A 12,735-nucleotide genomic window follows, 5' to 3' on the forward strand; every position below is an offset into this window, starting at 1 on the left:
TGCCTACATCATAACGCTGGACTCTACACTGGAGCTATTCATTGGAGGATGAGAGAGAAATGTAGCTGTTGTAGAAGTCAAAGGTTTCAAATGTTGTTAAGTTGCTGGAGATTTGTTATCTGAAGAAAAAGCAACTTCTATAAACCGTCTTGACATTTTGAAATTTAGCTGTCCATGTACAGTAAATGGATTGGTCCTAAGAGAGGTCAGCCCAATCTTTTTATGGAAACCATTCAGGTTTTGCTTATTAGCATCTCTCCACATGTTTCTGTGTTAACTGGTGTCAGGTCTCCAGCCCTAAGCTTCCCCATCCAGCCACATGCTGCTTGGAATGACTTGAAGGGATGGAGAACCATTTCTGATTTTCTGGTAATGACTTCATTGGCCTGTGGATGAGGTAGAGAGGGGGAGGCAGGTCCTCTGTATCAGGAGTGTCAGAACGCCACCCAAAGCTGACATAGTGACAGAAGCTGGCTGCTGATGTTTTTTGCCCTGCAGTGATTCAGCCCACAGCAAGGAGCGTTGCTACAAGAAATTAACATTAATGCTTGGACTGCTCTTCATATACTGCCTTCGGTGACAGCTAGTGCTAGGATAATTACCAGTGTGAAAATTCCATATAGATAGCAGCCAGGGTCAGGATTGAACCCCGGGCGTTGACAGTGTGAGGCAGTGCCTCTGCTAGCTGTATGAGCATGCTGCCCTTATACGACCCCTGTCACTGATGTCTGTGACAGATGGAAATGTGAACACAGACGCATAACGAAATACTTGATGCACTGTTTGGACTGATGGAGTATGTGCAAAAGAAGCTTATGAGAATATAGAGCCAGGAATGCAGGCTCTAATTTGGAACTAGTACACAGTCTATTAACATTTCAAACAGTAGCTACTGCAGCAGGTTTCTACTTCCAGTAAAGCAGAGGTGGAGGCCAACAACAGTTTTCATGCATCATTTTCCTAACGGTAGGTCGACTTGTTGCCGACCACTGTTGTGCAAGAGCAGAAAAAGGCGCAGGATAGACAGTCTGTAGTTGCTGTGCTGTGGTTACAGCTCATGCAACACACCAAGCACGGCCTTCACAAAGGCAATGTGGTATTAGGCGAGAAACAAGGTTACAGTGAAGCAAAGTTACAGTGATCAATAGCTTCCCAAACAAGCAGAGTGTTCTGTTGCATACTGCAGAAGTGTGTGTCAATTGTGTGAAAACAACATCAGCCTTCAGGAATAACCCTGAGCTTCCAGTTACTTACCAACTTAATTCGAGAGAGAGAGAGAGAGAGAGAGAGAGAGAGAGAGAGAGAGAGAGAGAGCGAGAGAGAGAGAGAGAGAGAGAGAGATTTCTGCTTGTATATGCTTTCCTATTTTCCACATGTGGAAAGTTTGCCTGCTGCCCATATCTTCAGTGGGCCCAAACCACATCATGTAATGATTTACACAGCCAAGCAGCTTAATCCAACTCCATATGCCACAGGCCTTTATTAACATCAAAATTCCATTTATTTCATCCACATTTTTCTGCTACCAATGGTAATTTATTTCTCTCTCATGTCTGCTGAAGGGTGCTTCACCTGAAAAGTTCACAGTTTTTCTTTCCGTAGTTGCCGTCTGAGTTGCTTATTTTTCCAACATATTCCACTTTCATCTCACATCAGCTCAGTTTTTCTCTTCCTAGTTGTAAAAGTCTCGCTTGCCAGGCAGGTCCCAGCACCTTACCATTGATGAAGGGTCTCGGCTGAAATGTTGATTCTTTATTCTTCTCCATAGATGCTACCTGACATATTGAGTTCCTCCAGCATTTTGTGTCTTACCATTAATGATTCATTAATCAAATCACAAAGGTTAATGTACTGGTAATGGCCCCTTTAAGCTACTTTGACTCACTCTATCACAGATATTGCCTTTTTTTCTACTGAAAACCAACTTGCACCTCTCTTTCCTACTTCAGACAACGATTTCCATATTTAATATGTTGTCTGTTTACTCCCTCCTTATTTGCTGCCTGACATGCTGAGTTTTTCCAGAATTTTGTCTTTTTGTTTTGGTTGTATGTGTTTCCCTTTAACTGAGGGGTTCCCAGACTGGGGTCCACGGACCCCTCAGTTAGTTGTAAGGCTCCATAGCATAAAGTTTGGGAAGCCCTGCTTTAACTGTTACGAGAATACACATAAAATTAAGATGTTTGCTGGCCTGGGTTAGCATCAGTGACATTAGCAGTTGGTCTGCCACCTGCCCTCAGGGGAAGGAGAGATAAGGAACAATGGAGCAGCGTCTGGAGATGTGTAATGAAGGGACGTGGGAGAGAGAGAGCTGTCTGGAGCGGGTCCCCCTTTGAACCCTGAACTGTTTGAAGTGATGGACAGGCGATACCCCAGCAGGGGGATAAAAAGGGACAGGTTCGCTAAGACAGACACGCCACCCGAGGTAACGAGACCCTGGAAGTGGTGCGCCTCTCACGAGTGGGTGAGAAGTATCAGACAACGACCTGGGTGGAAAGGTACGATCAGCGGGAACCCGGTGTGTGTCCGCCCTTGCCTGGGTGCCGGGTTCACTGCAGAGGATCGACCGCATCTGGAGGAGGGGTCACAGTCGGTGACCTCAGGTGACATCACCAAGGACCCGCCCAAAAGTTGCTTGTCAGCCATCTCGCCGGTCTGTGAGTGAAGCAGTGTTCTGAATGATCAGTTGTTCCTGTTCTCTGTCTCTCTTCCCCCACGTTGTCCATCCATGGGAACGATTACTGCGAACTGAACTACTAACTGGACTGAACTTTGAGTCACTTTTAAATTTGGTCATTTACCCCTAGACAACGATAGAGCTTGATTGATGCTGTTATCTTAATTCTGTGCACATATGTGTTTATCATCGCTGAACTGTTGCATTTATTATCCTTTCGATTACTGTGTTGCTTGTTTCTTTAATAAAACTTTCTTAGTTCTAGTACTCCAGACTCCAACTGAGTGATCCATTTCTGCTGGTTTGGCAACCCAGTTACGGGGTACGTAACATAACTCATACAACTGGAGAGAACCCAGTATTACAAAACTATGCTTGCCTGTCAGTGGCCAAACATTTCTCTGCAGCTTGTATAGGGTGGAAGATAACCTGCTTGCAAAGGTCCGGTGGAGAGGCTATAATCCCACTTACACATTGGTAAATTGAAGTAACAACTTGATGCAGCTCTACCCCATGAGTGGTTTCTGCTCTCCAAGAAGTTCATCTGGCATTTACAGTATCAGGGAGCTTTTGCTTTAGTTCTCCAGTCCTACATAAATCTTGATAAATCTGCTGAATGGAATAATCAAAAACTTGGATTGCTTTTCATCTGAATCTTCTTACTTTGATCAGTTAGTCTTAACGTAACTTAGTAAGTAAATCTGGTATGATGTTAAAAAAAACTTTTTGTTTGTCTTTCAGTGTTACCGCTATTGTTCGTCATCCCTTGGATAATAACAAAGATTATCTATGAGAATGAAGGGTAAGAATTTGCAGAAAAATAATTAATAGCCAAATTAAGGTGATATTTTAAACCCTTGAAACCGATTCCAACTTTCTAATAGCCACATTCCTGGATCGTATTCAAGAAAAACTTCTTCAAATCTGAAGAGTCCTCCTTCACCACATGTATTTTTCTCCTTTGCTCATCTATTTCTTTATAAATATTATTCTCTCTTGCAATCATACTAGTTACCCTGAGGTCAAGGCCTGTTGTACTTTCAGTCCTGTTCCAGCTAACATTTATTTGACGTCCACGGTTACATCCAACTGGAAATTATTTCTATCACAAGGTCTCCTTCTTCCCACTTTCTCACTCTATTACAACAAAGGTTCATCACACAATTTCCGTGTTATCTTCCCTCGGTCTTTGATCCATATTAGGCTCTTTAAGCAATTAAATCTCGGTCTGTCATTCTTTAATCACTGATTTAACTTCTACTCTTTTCAATCTTTCCACTGATTTACACAATGAATATTAGCCATTAATATTCTTAATTGTAGGAATGTAAATATACTGGAGAGAGCAATTCAATATTTTAATTCATTTTTGGTATGTGGTTATCACTGGCAAGACAGACATGTTTTGCCAGACCTTTGTTTTCCTTGAGAAGGGAGTGCTGAGCAACTTTTTTGAGCTGCTGTAGTCCTTCTGGTGAAGGATTCCCATAGTGCAGTTCCAAAATTAAGACCTAATAATGATGGAATGGCGACTTATTTCCGAGTCAGGCTGATAAGTGACTTGGGGACCCTTGAGACTGCAGATGCTGGAAAATGGATCAACAGACAATCTGCTGAGCGTTCTCAGCAGGTTGAGCAGCACCTGTGGGAGGAAGGGAATTGTCAACATTTTGGGTCAAAGCCCTATATCAGCTCTTTATGCAGGGAGGGCTTTGGCCCAAAATGTTGACCACTCTTTTCCTCTAACAGACGCTGATTAACCTGTCAAGTTCCTCCAGCAGATAATTTATTGCTTGGTAAATGATATGGAAAGGAAACTGCAGATGCTGGTGTTTTCTGAGTAACTCATTCCCTTGTTCTTCTCAATAATAAAAGGTTTCAGGGTTGAGAGGTGCTGGTTGAGTACCTGTAAAAACATTAACTATTACCATGTTAAACACCCACGTATGGGAGTCCATTTGTCTGATTTACTTGACCTTTGAAAGAAGTTATTTAACCTTTCAGTAGTAAAGTAGCTCTGTAAAAGAAATGCATTTTAGATGCATTGTGGCCATAATGAAATCAGAAAGCCACGTTGGGGTTGATTCTCTCACTAACATTGAGTTGACATGTCAGGAATGCGGTATTTTCAATAAAACAAGGAAAATGCTGAAACACTTAACAGGTCAGGCAGAATTCATGGAGGGATTTCTATTGAAAAGTCATCAACCTGAAACATTAGCTTGTTTCTTACTCTTTTTATAGATGTAGGTGGTAGGGTTTTACAGGTTTTATAGATGTTTCTTCACAACTACAGCAACCTGGATCCATTCCCGACCACAACTCCTGTTGCCGTGATATTTGTATTTTCTCACTCTGACCCTATGTCCAGGTTTTTTGGTTTCCTCCCATATCCAAAAAAAATGTGTGAGCTGGTAGACTGCTTGGCTAGTGTCATAAATCCTATTATAGGTAAATGATAGAGTTAAAGCAGGAGTTGACACAGATGGGGGAAAACAAAATGGGTTAAGGTAGGATATGTACAATTGGGTACTTTATCATTAGCATGAAGTTGATTGTCCATGGGAACTAATTCATGCTATATACCCCTATAACTCAATAACTCTAACTATTATCGAGTTAAAGAAATATTCAGCATGAATCAGCTCTTTTGGATGATTGACTTCACACTGGCTGACTAGCTGAGTGATATCTGTTTTTGCTTCAGTTTTCCTGCATCTGCAGTCAAGTTTCACAAGATGTTCTCACCCCTTTATGGTTGAATGTAGCAGAAACATTCCAAATTTTGAGTATAAATTTTTGATCAGAGTATTCTGCACATTAATATTCTTCTTTCCTAGAGAAGGTAGTGAAACTGGTGTCCCAAGCACTAAAGGACATGTGAACCTGCCAGACTTGGCACACTTATACATCAATATAAACAGGAAACTACACTAAGAGCAAAGGGGTTCACAACATAAAAACTAATCACCTAATCCATAATCAGAGCTTAAAGACATGGGGAGAAAAATAAGCAAAATATACAGCATTAACAATAGTAACGGCATTGAATTTCTTTTCAAGTATTGATGTGTGGTATATAAAAATGATGACTGCTTTTTGGGTATTAGGTGCTGGGCAAGAAACCGCAACATGGTCATTTGGTGGATCATTAGGGGACCAGTGATATTTGCAATTATAGTAAGTATGGATATCTTGTTGGTATATTTGCAGTGAAAATAGTTGCGATCAAGAGTCCCTCATCGTTCAGTTTCATTTTCTGACAGAGGGACAGTATCCTTTATTTACAGTCACTACTAACTCTCTGATACTGTTATAAATTTCCTTCTGCAGTCTTTCAGTCCTGTTGGAATAGCTCCTTATTGATCTCCCATTCATTTGTCAAATCAGCCATATGTAACAGCCTGTAGCTGGGAGATTTTAAAGGAGTTTACTGAATGCAGTCCTCCAAGAGGACTACAACCTGTCATAGGACTTGGAGGCTTGCATACCTCAATGAACCAGAAAGCTATGTTGGCTGGAGTTAAGGCAGTATGCTTTGACTCTCAGTAGGGTCACCCATGCCAACCAGGTCAAAGGGTAGAGGCCAGACTGAGAGCAGACCACCGGTCCTCCAGGTTCAGGGGTTCAGCTCAGGGCCGGCAACCCTGACTGGTAAAACAAAACTGTTACAGAAACAGCAATGAAGGATCCTTCTACTTCTGAGTGCGACGGTATTCCTGAGTTTCCAGCCAGGACTTGCATGACTGACAGTAGTGAAAATCAAGAACAAGCCACTTGCACAATGAAGGAAGCCCTGAACACCACCAGAGATGGAGGACCCTCACTGCTGCCAGTGGCATAATGGGCAGTTAGTAAGTACTGAAGGCAGTAGTTCTTACGGAGAATCTATTCCTCCTCTCCTGTGTTTTTAAACACAAAGACAACAATAAACAATCAAATAGTTTCAGTGGCTATAATCACCAACTTAGCTTTAACATTTTGAGTGTATACTTATAAACTTCCAATGGTAGCTCTACCTAACTAGCAGAATTCCTTTGAATAATCAATACTACTGGTCCTCTTGAAAATCATTGTGGTCATGGATACCTTAAATAGATTTTTTGCATCTGTACTTACGTGGGAGATAGACACAGAGCCTACAAAACTGAGGCAAAGCAGCAGTAAATCATGGACCATATGTGGATTCCATTGCAGGATGTGCTTGTTGTCCTGAGGGGAATTAATAGGGATAAATCCCCTGGGTCTTACAAGTGTCTTCTTGGACATTGTGGGAAGCTATTTCAGAAATTGCAGGGGTACCTGGAGAATTGCTTAAAATATCCTTAGCTGCGGGTAAGGTGATGGGGGCTGAGAAGATAACTATTCTTTTCCCTTTGTTTAAAAAGGGATCTAAGAAGAATCCAAGAAATTATAAGCCAGTGAGCCTGAAGTCAGCAGTGGGTATTCTACGGGACTGGGAAAGACAGGGCCTGATTTGGAATAGTCAACATAACTTTGTGCATGATAGTTCACATCTAATCAATCTGTTTTTCAAGGAGATTACTGCGAAAGTTGGTGATGGAAAGCCAGTGAATGGTGTTGACATGGATTTTAGCAAGGCCTTTGAGAAGGCCTCGCATGGGAGGCTGTTCAAGAGGCTTCAATCGTAGTAGGTTTTCAAAGCTTGCAGAGAGATTTAGGCCAGTTAGAAGTGTGGGCTGAAAGATGGCAGATGGAGTGTATGCTGTTAAGTGTGAGGTGCTACATTTTGGTAGGACTAATCAAAATAGGACATACATAGTAAATGGTAGGGCATTGAAGAATGCAGTAGAACAGATGGATCTAGGAATAATGGTGCATAGTTCCCTGAAGGTGGAATCTAATGTGGATAGGGTGGTGAAGAAAGCTTTTGGTATGCTGGCCTTTATAAATCAGAGCATTGAGTATAGGAGTTGGGATGTAATGTTAAAATTACACAAGGCATTGGCAAGGCCAAATTTGGAGTATTGTGTACAGTTCTGGTCACCAAATTATAGGAAAGATGTCAACAAAATAGAGAGAGTACAGAGATTTACTAGAATGTTACCTGGATTTCAGCACCTAAGTTACAGAGAAAGGTTGAACAAGTTGGGTCTTTATTCTTTGGAGCATAGAAGGTTGAGGGGGGACTTAATAGAGGTATTTAAAATTTATGAGGGGGATAGATAGAGTTGACGTGGATAGGTTTTTTCCATTGAGAGTGGGGAAGATTCAAACAAGAGGACATGAGTTGAGAGTTAGGGGGCAAAAGTTTAGGGGTATCATGAGGGGAAACTTCTTTACTCAGAGAGTGGTAGCTGTGTGGAACAAGCTTCCAGCAGAAGTGGTAGAGGCAGGTTCGAAATTGTTATTTAAGGTAAAATTGGATAGCTATATGGAAGGGAAGGGAAGGGAGGGTTATGGGCTGGTTGCAGGTCGGTGGGACTAGGTGAGAGTAAGCATTCAGCATGGACTAGAAGGGCCGAGATGGCCTGTTTCTGGTGCTGTAATTATTATATGGCATTCATCTTGAGGTAGTAAATTGGATTTGACTTTGGCTTTGAGGGAGAAGCCAGAGAGTGGTTGTAGATAGTTGCCTCTCTGACTGGAGGCTTGTGACTGGTGGAGTGCTGCAAGGGTCAGTGGTGTGTCTGTCCATCATCGTTTGTCCTCTATATCATGACAATATGGTATACAGGATCAGCAATTTTTGCAGATGAGACCAAGACTGGGAGACACAATAGACAACAAACAAAGCTATCTGAGGATGCAGTGTGATCTAGACCAGCTGGAAAAATGGGATGAAGATGGCAGATGGAATTTAATGCAGAAAATTGTTAGGTGTTGCACTTGGAAGGACAAACCAGGGTAGGACTTATACAGTGAATGGTAAGGCACTGAGGAGCACAGTAGAATGATGGTATCAGGGAATACAGGTTCATAATTCCTTGAAAATGACATTGCAGATAGATAGGGTCATAAAGAGAGCTTTTGGCATATTGGCCTTCCTAAATCAAAATATTGAGTACAAGAACTGGCATGTTATGTTAAAGTTGTATAAGACATTGGTGAGGCCTAATTTAGAGTATTGTGTGCAGTTCTGGGGTCACCTACCGACAGGAAAGATATCAATAAGATTGAAAGAGTACAGAGAAAACTTACAAGGATATTACCAGGACTTGAGGACTTGAGTTAAACAGAAAGGTTGAATAGGCCAGGACTTTATTCTCTGGAGTGTAAGAGAATGAGACATGTTTGGTAGAGGGTTACAAAATTACGAGTGGTATAGATAGCATTAATGCAAGCAGGCTTTTCCCACAGAGGTTAAATAAGACTAGAACTAAATGTCATAGGTTAAGGGTGAAAGGTGAAATGCTTAAATGGAACCTGAAAGGGAACTTCTTCACTCAGATGGTAGTGAGAGGGTGGATTGAACTCATAGTGGAAGAGCTGGCTGCGAGTTTGATTTCAACATTTAAGCAAAGTTTGGATAAGTACATGGATGGGAGGGCTATGGGCCAGGGACAGGTCAAAGGGATGAGGCAGAATAACAGCTGGCATGGACTAGATGATCTGAAGGGCCTGATTCTGTGCAGTAGTGCTCTGTGACTCTATGACTAGTGGCCGATCCAAGAGCTTCTGAAAAACAACTCCTGACATCCAAAAAAACACTTCTTTTGATACAGTGTTGAGGAATGGCTCACTCAAAATTCAACCAGCCAGAATATTCTGACAGAACGTACATGTGCTAAACTGTTCTTGAAGTGCCATGGATACACTTTTAACAATGTGTAAGTACAAGGGATAGCCACTTAATGACTTCTCTGATGAAGGTTTCAATGAGTGCAATTAACATGACATGACTTTGTCTAGATTTCCCGCTGTATCAGTAAAGCAGCCAACATAATCAAAGATACTTCCTGCTCCTGATATTCTCTCCCCCACCCCATCAGTTAGATGATACAAAAGTTTGATAGTACCAGATTCAATGACAGCTTCTATCCCACTGTTATAAGGATATTGAACAGATCTCTTGTACATCAAGATGGTCCCTTGACCTCACAATCCATCTCGTCATGGCCCCTGCACCTCATCGTCGGCCAGCACCTCACTTTCTCTGTAACTGTAGCTCCTCATTCTGCATTCAGTTATTGATTTTTCCTTGAGCTCTCTCAATGTACTTATGCGATGAAATCATCTGTACGGATAGTGTGCAAAGCAAACTTTTCATTGTACTTCAGTGCATGGGACAATAATAAACCAGTTTACCAATTCATAATCAACTATTGTCTTCTTCTGCCTATTTTACTGCCACATCTTCAAAAGCCTTAAAGTATCAGTTGATGTTGAATTGTGAACAGCTTTTATTTTCTGAAGGCTGGTTTCTATCTTAATTAACACCTGCTATGAACTAATTTCATAACTCCAGGATAATCCCTAATAATCACCTGTTGATAAGTTAATGGAATCACTTGCTACTCCTCTGTGTCTAAGACAAAACATCTAATGCACACATTGTGAGGCATCTGCAAGGAGAAATTCCTGTTTGTTTGTCAGGCAGCTGGTAGAACCGGTGGCTCAGATTGGTAATGTTCACCTCATTTGTGAGTTTCCACTAAAGTTAGTAGATCCAAATATTCAGAGAGCTGATAGCCATGCATACATTTCACACAGACTACCAAAAAATTTCTCCCTTCCACTACCATGCAAGCTATGTCTCCATAGTAACAGAAATTATTGATTGGACAAACTCTGGATCAAGAGGTTATAAATGTCAAACTGTCTTCTCTTAATTGCGTGCCTCTGATTTTGGAAAACATCTAGAAGTCCTTCTTGGAATCATACAAAACAAAATTTACCTGAATCAGATACTAAAGTACTCAAAGGTTGGTCAAAGGGTAATATCAGCCAGGTGACTAAAAGGAGAGAAAAAGGTAAAGGGATTATGGTAGGAGAGAATTGGAATGCTTAAGGCTCAGAGAGCTGAATGGAGAAGGAAAGAAGAATATTTAGAGACAGAATCGGATGCACGTCATCTCAAGCTAGTTTGCAAGCCATTACGTCTGACAAGCTGAAACCTAACACCGTCAATGATTGTGATGTTTCGCTTCCAGATGAGCTCAATGCCTTTTATGCACATTTTGAAAGAGGGAATAAAACTACATTTGTACGAATCCCTGCAGCTGCTAGTGACCCTGTGATCTCCATCTCAGAGGCCAACATCAGAACATATTTCAAAAGGATGGCTCTCGCAAGGCATCAGGCCCTGGTGGTGTACCTGGTAGGGCATTAAAAACCTCCACCACCCCACTGGTGGGAGTGTTCAAGGACACCTTCACTCTCTCACTGCTGCAATTGGAGGTTCCCACGTGCTTCAAAAGGGCGACAATCATACCAGTGCCCAGAGAAAAGCAGGGTGAACTTTCTTAATGACTATTGCCCAGTTGCACTCACTTCTACTGTGATAAAGTGGTTTGAGAGGTTGGTCATGGCCAGAATCAACTCTTGCCTTAACAAGGACCTGAACCTACTGCAATTTGCCTATCACCACAATAGGTCTAGAACAGATGTAACCTCATTGGCTCTCCATTCAGCTTAAGATCAGCCAGGAGAATAGCAATACTTAGGTCAGCCTGCTGTTTATTGATTACCACTCAGCATTCACCATCATACCCTTTTTTTAATCAACAAAAGGCCAGAACCTGGGCCTCTGTACCTCTGTCTGCAACTGGATCCTTGACTTCCCCACTGGGAGATCACCACCAGTATGGATCGGAAATGACATTTCCTCCTTGCCGACAATCAACGCTGGCGCACCTCAATGATGTGTGTTCAGCCCAGTGTTCTGCTCCAGCTATACCCATGACTGTGTGGATAGGCACAGTTCAAACTCCACCTATGAATTTCCCGATCGCAGAATTTCAGATTGTAACAAGGAGGCATATAGGAGTGAAAAAGATCAGCTGGTTAAGTGGTGTTGCAGCAGCAACCTTGCACTCATTGTCAGTAAGGCCAAGAGATCGATAGTGGACTTTGGGAGGGAAAAGTTGAGGGAACACACAGCAGTCCTTATCGAAGAATCATCAGTGGAAAGAGTGATCGGTTTCAAATTCCTGGGTGTCAACATCTCTGTGGATCTATCCTGGGGCAAACATATTGATGCCATTACAAAGAAGGCACAACAGCAGCTATATTTCATTAGGAATCTGTGGAGACTTGGTGTGTCACCAAAGACCCTCGCAAATTTTTACAGATGTACCATGGACAGCATTCTAACTGGTTGCATCACCGTCTGGTACTGAGGGGCCACTACGCAAGATCGGGAAAAAGCTATAGAAAGATACAAATTCAGCCAGCTCCATCACAGACACGAGCTTCCCTGCATCAAGAACATCTTCAAAATCTATGCCTCAAAATACTCAGTGTTTTAAGAACAGCTTCTTCCCCTCCCCCATCAGATTTCTGAATGGGCAATGAACCCATGGGACAGCACCTTGCTACTTATTTTCTTCGTTTCTCTCTTTTTGCACTACTCATTTAATTTAATTTTACATATATTTCTTATTATAATGTATAGTTTTTTTATTATGTATTGTATTATACTGCTGTTGTAAAACCATTTTCATGACACATGGCTGTGATATCAAACCTGATTCTGATTCTGATCTCCAACTGAACTTGGATTATCTCAAGTCGACACCCAGTGATAGCTGGGAGGTCAGTAGTATAATTGGGGGCTATTGAAGTGATAAAGGCAATAAAAACACAACATATTTGCACTATTTACATTGTGTAATGTTGACTTAAGAGGATGCATCCCTTCTCATGCGCAAACTCTGTGGCCTTGAGCCTCAACCCTAGCCTTCCAAGTCTAAAGTTCCTGCTGCATGCCTTCTTTCAAGTTAGATGCTACATCTGGCTGACAACCCTTCATGAGAACATTAAATATTCCAATTCTCTTAAAAGGAGGGGAAAACTTAATCTGCCTCTTGATAAACACCCATCCCTCAAACTACATCAGCAAAAGGTCAGGGCACTGCAGTAATTCACAGTAGTAG

General features: G+C 41.8%; 1 protein-coding gene across 6 annotated transcripts in view; it reads left to right on the top strand.

The window, feature by feature from the left end:
• Positions 1 to 12,735, top strand: part of LOC134336484 (glucagon-like peptide 2 receptor) — a 194,688-nt gene that overhangs the window by 149,347 nt on the left and 32,606 nt on the right. For all 6 annotated transcript variants that reach the window (XM_063030751.1, XM_063030752.1, XM_063030750.1 and 3 more), the window contains 2 exons: positions 3,419 to 3,479; positions 5,788 to 5,857. In XM_063030751.1, coding sequence (XP_062886821.1) covers positions 3,419 to 3,479; positions 5,788 to 5,857 — 131 coding nt within the window. The remainder of the gene's footprint in view (positions 1 to 3,418; positions 3,480 to 5,787; positions 5,858 to 12,735) is intronic.

Source organism: Mobula hypostoma, chromosome 22 (genome assembly GCF_963921235.1).
Source record: "Mobula hypostoma chromosome 22, sMobHyp1.1, whole genome shotgun sequence".
NCBI lineage: Eukaryota > Metazoa > Chordata > Chondrichthyes > Myliobatiformes > Myliobatidae > Mobula > Mobula hypostoma.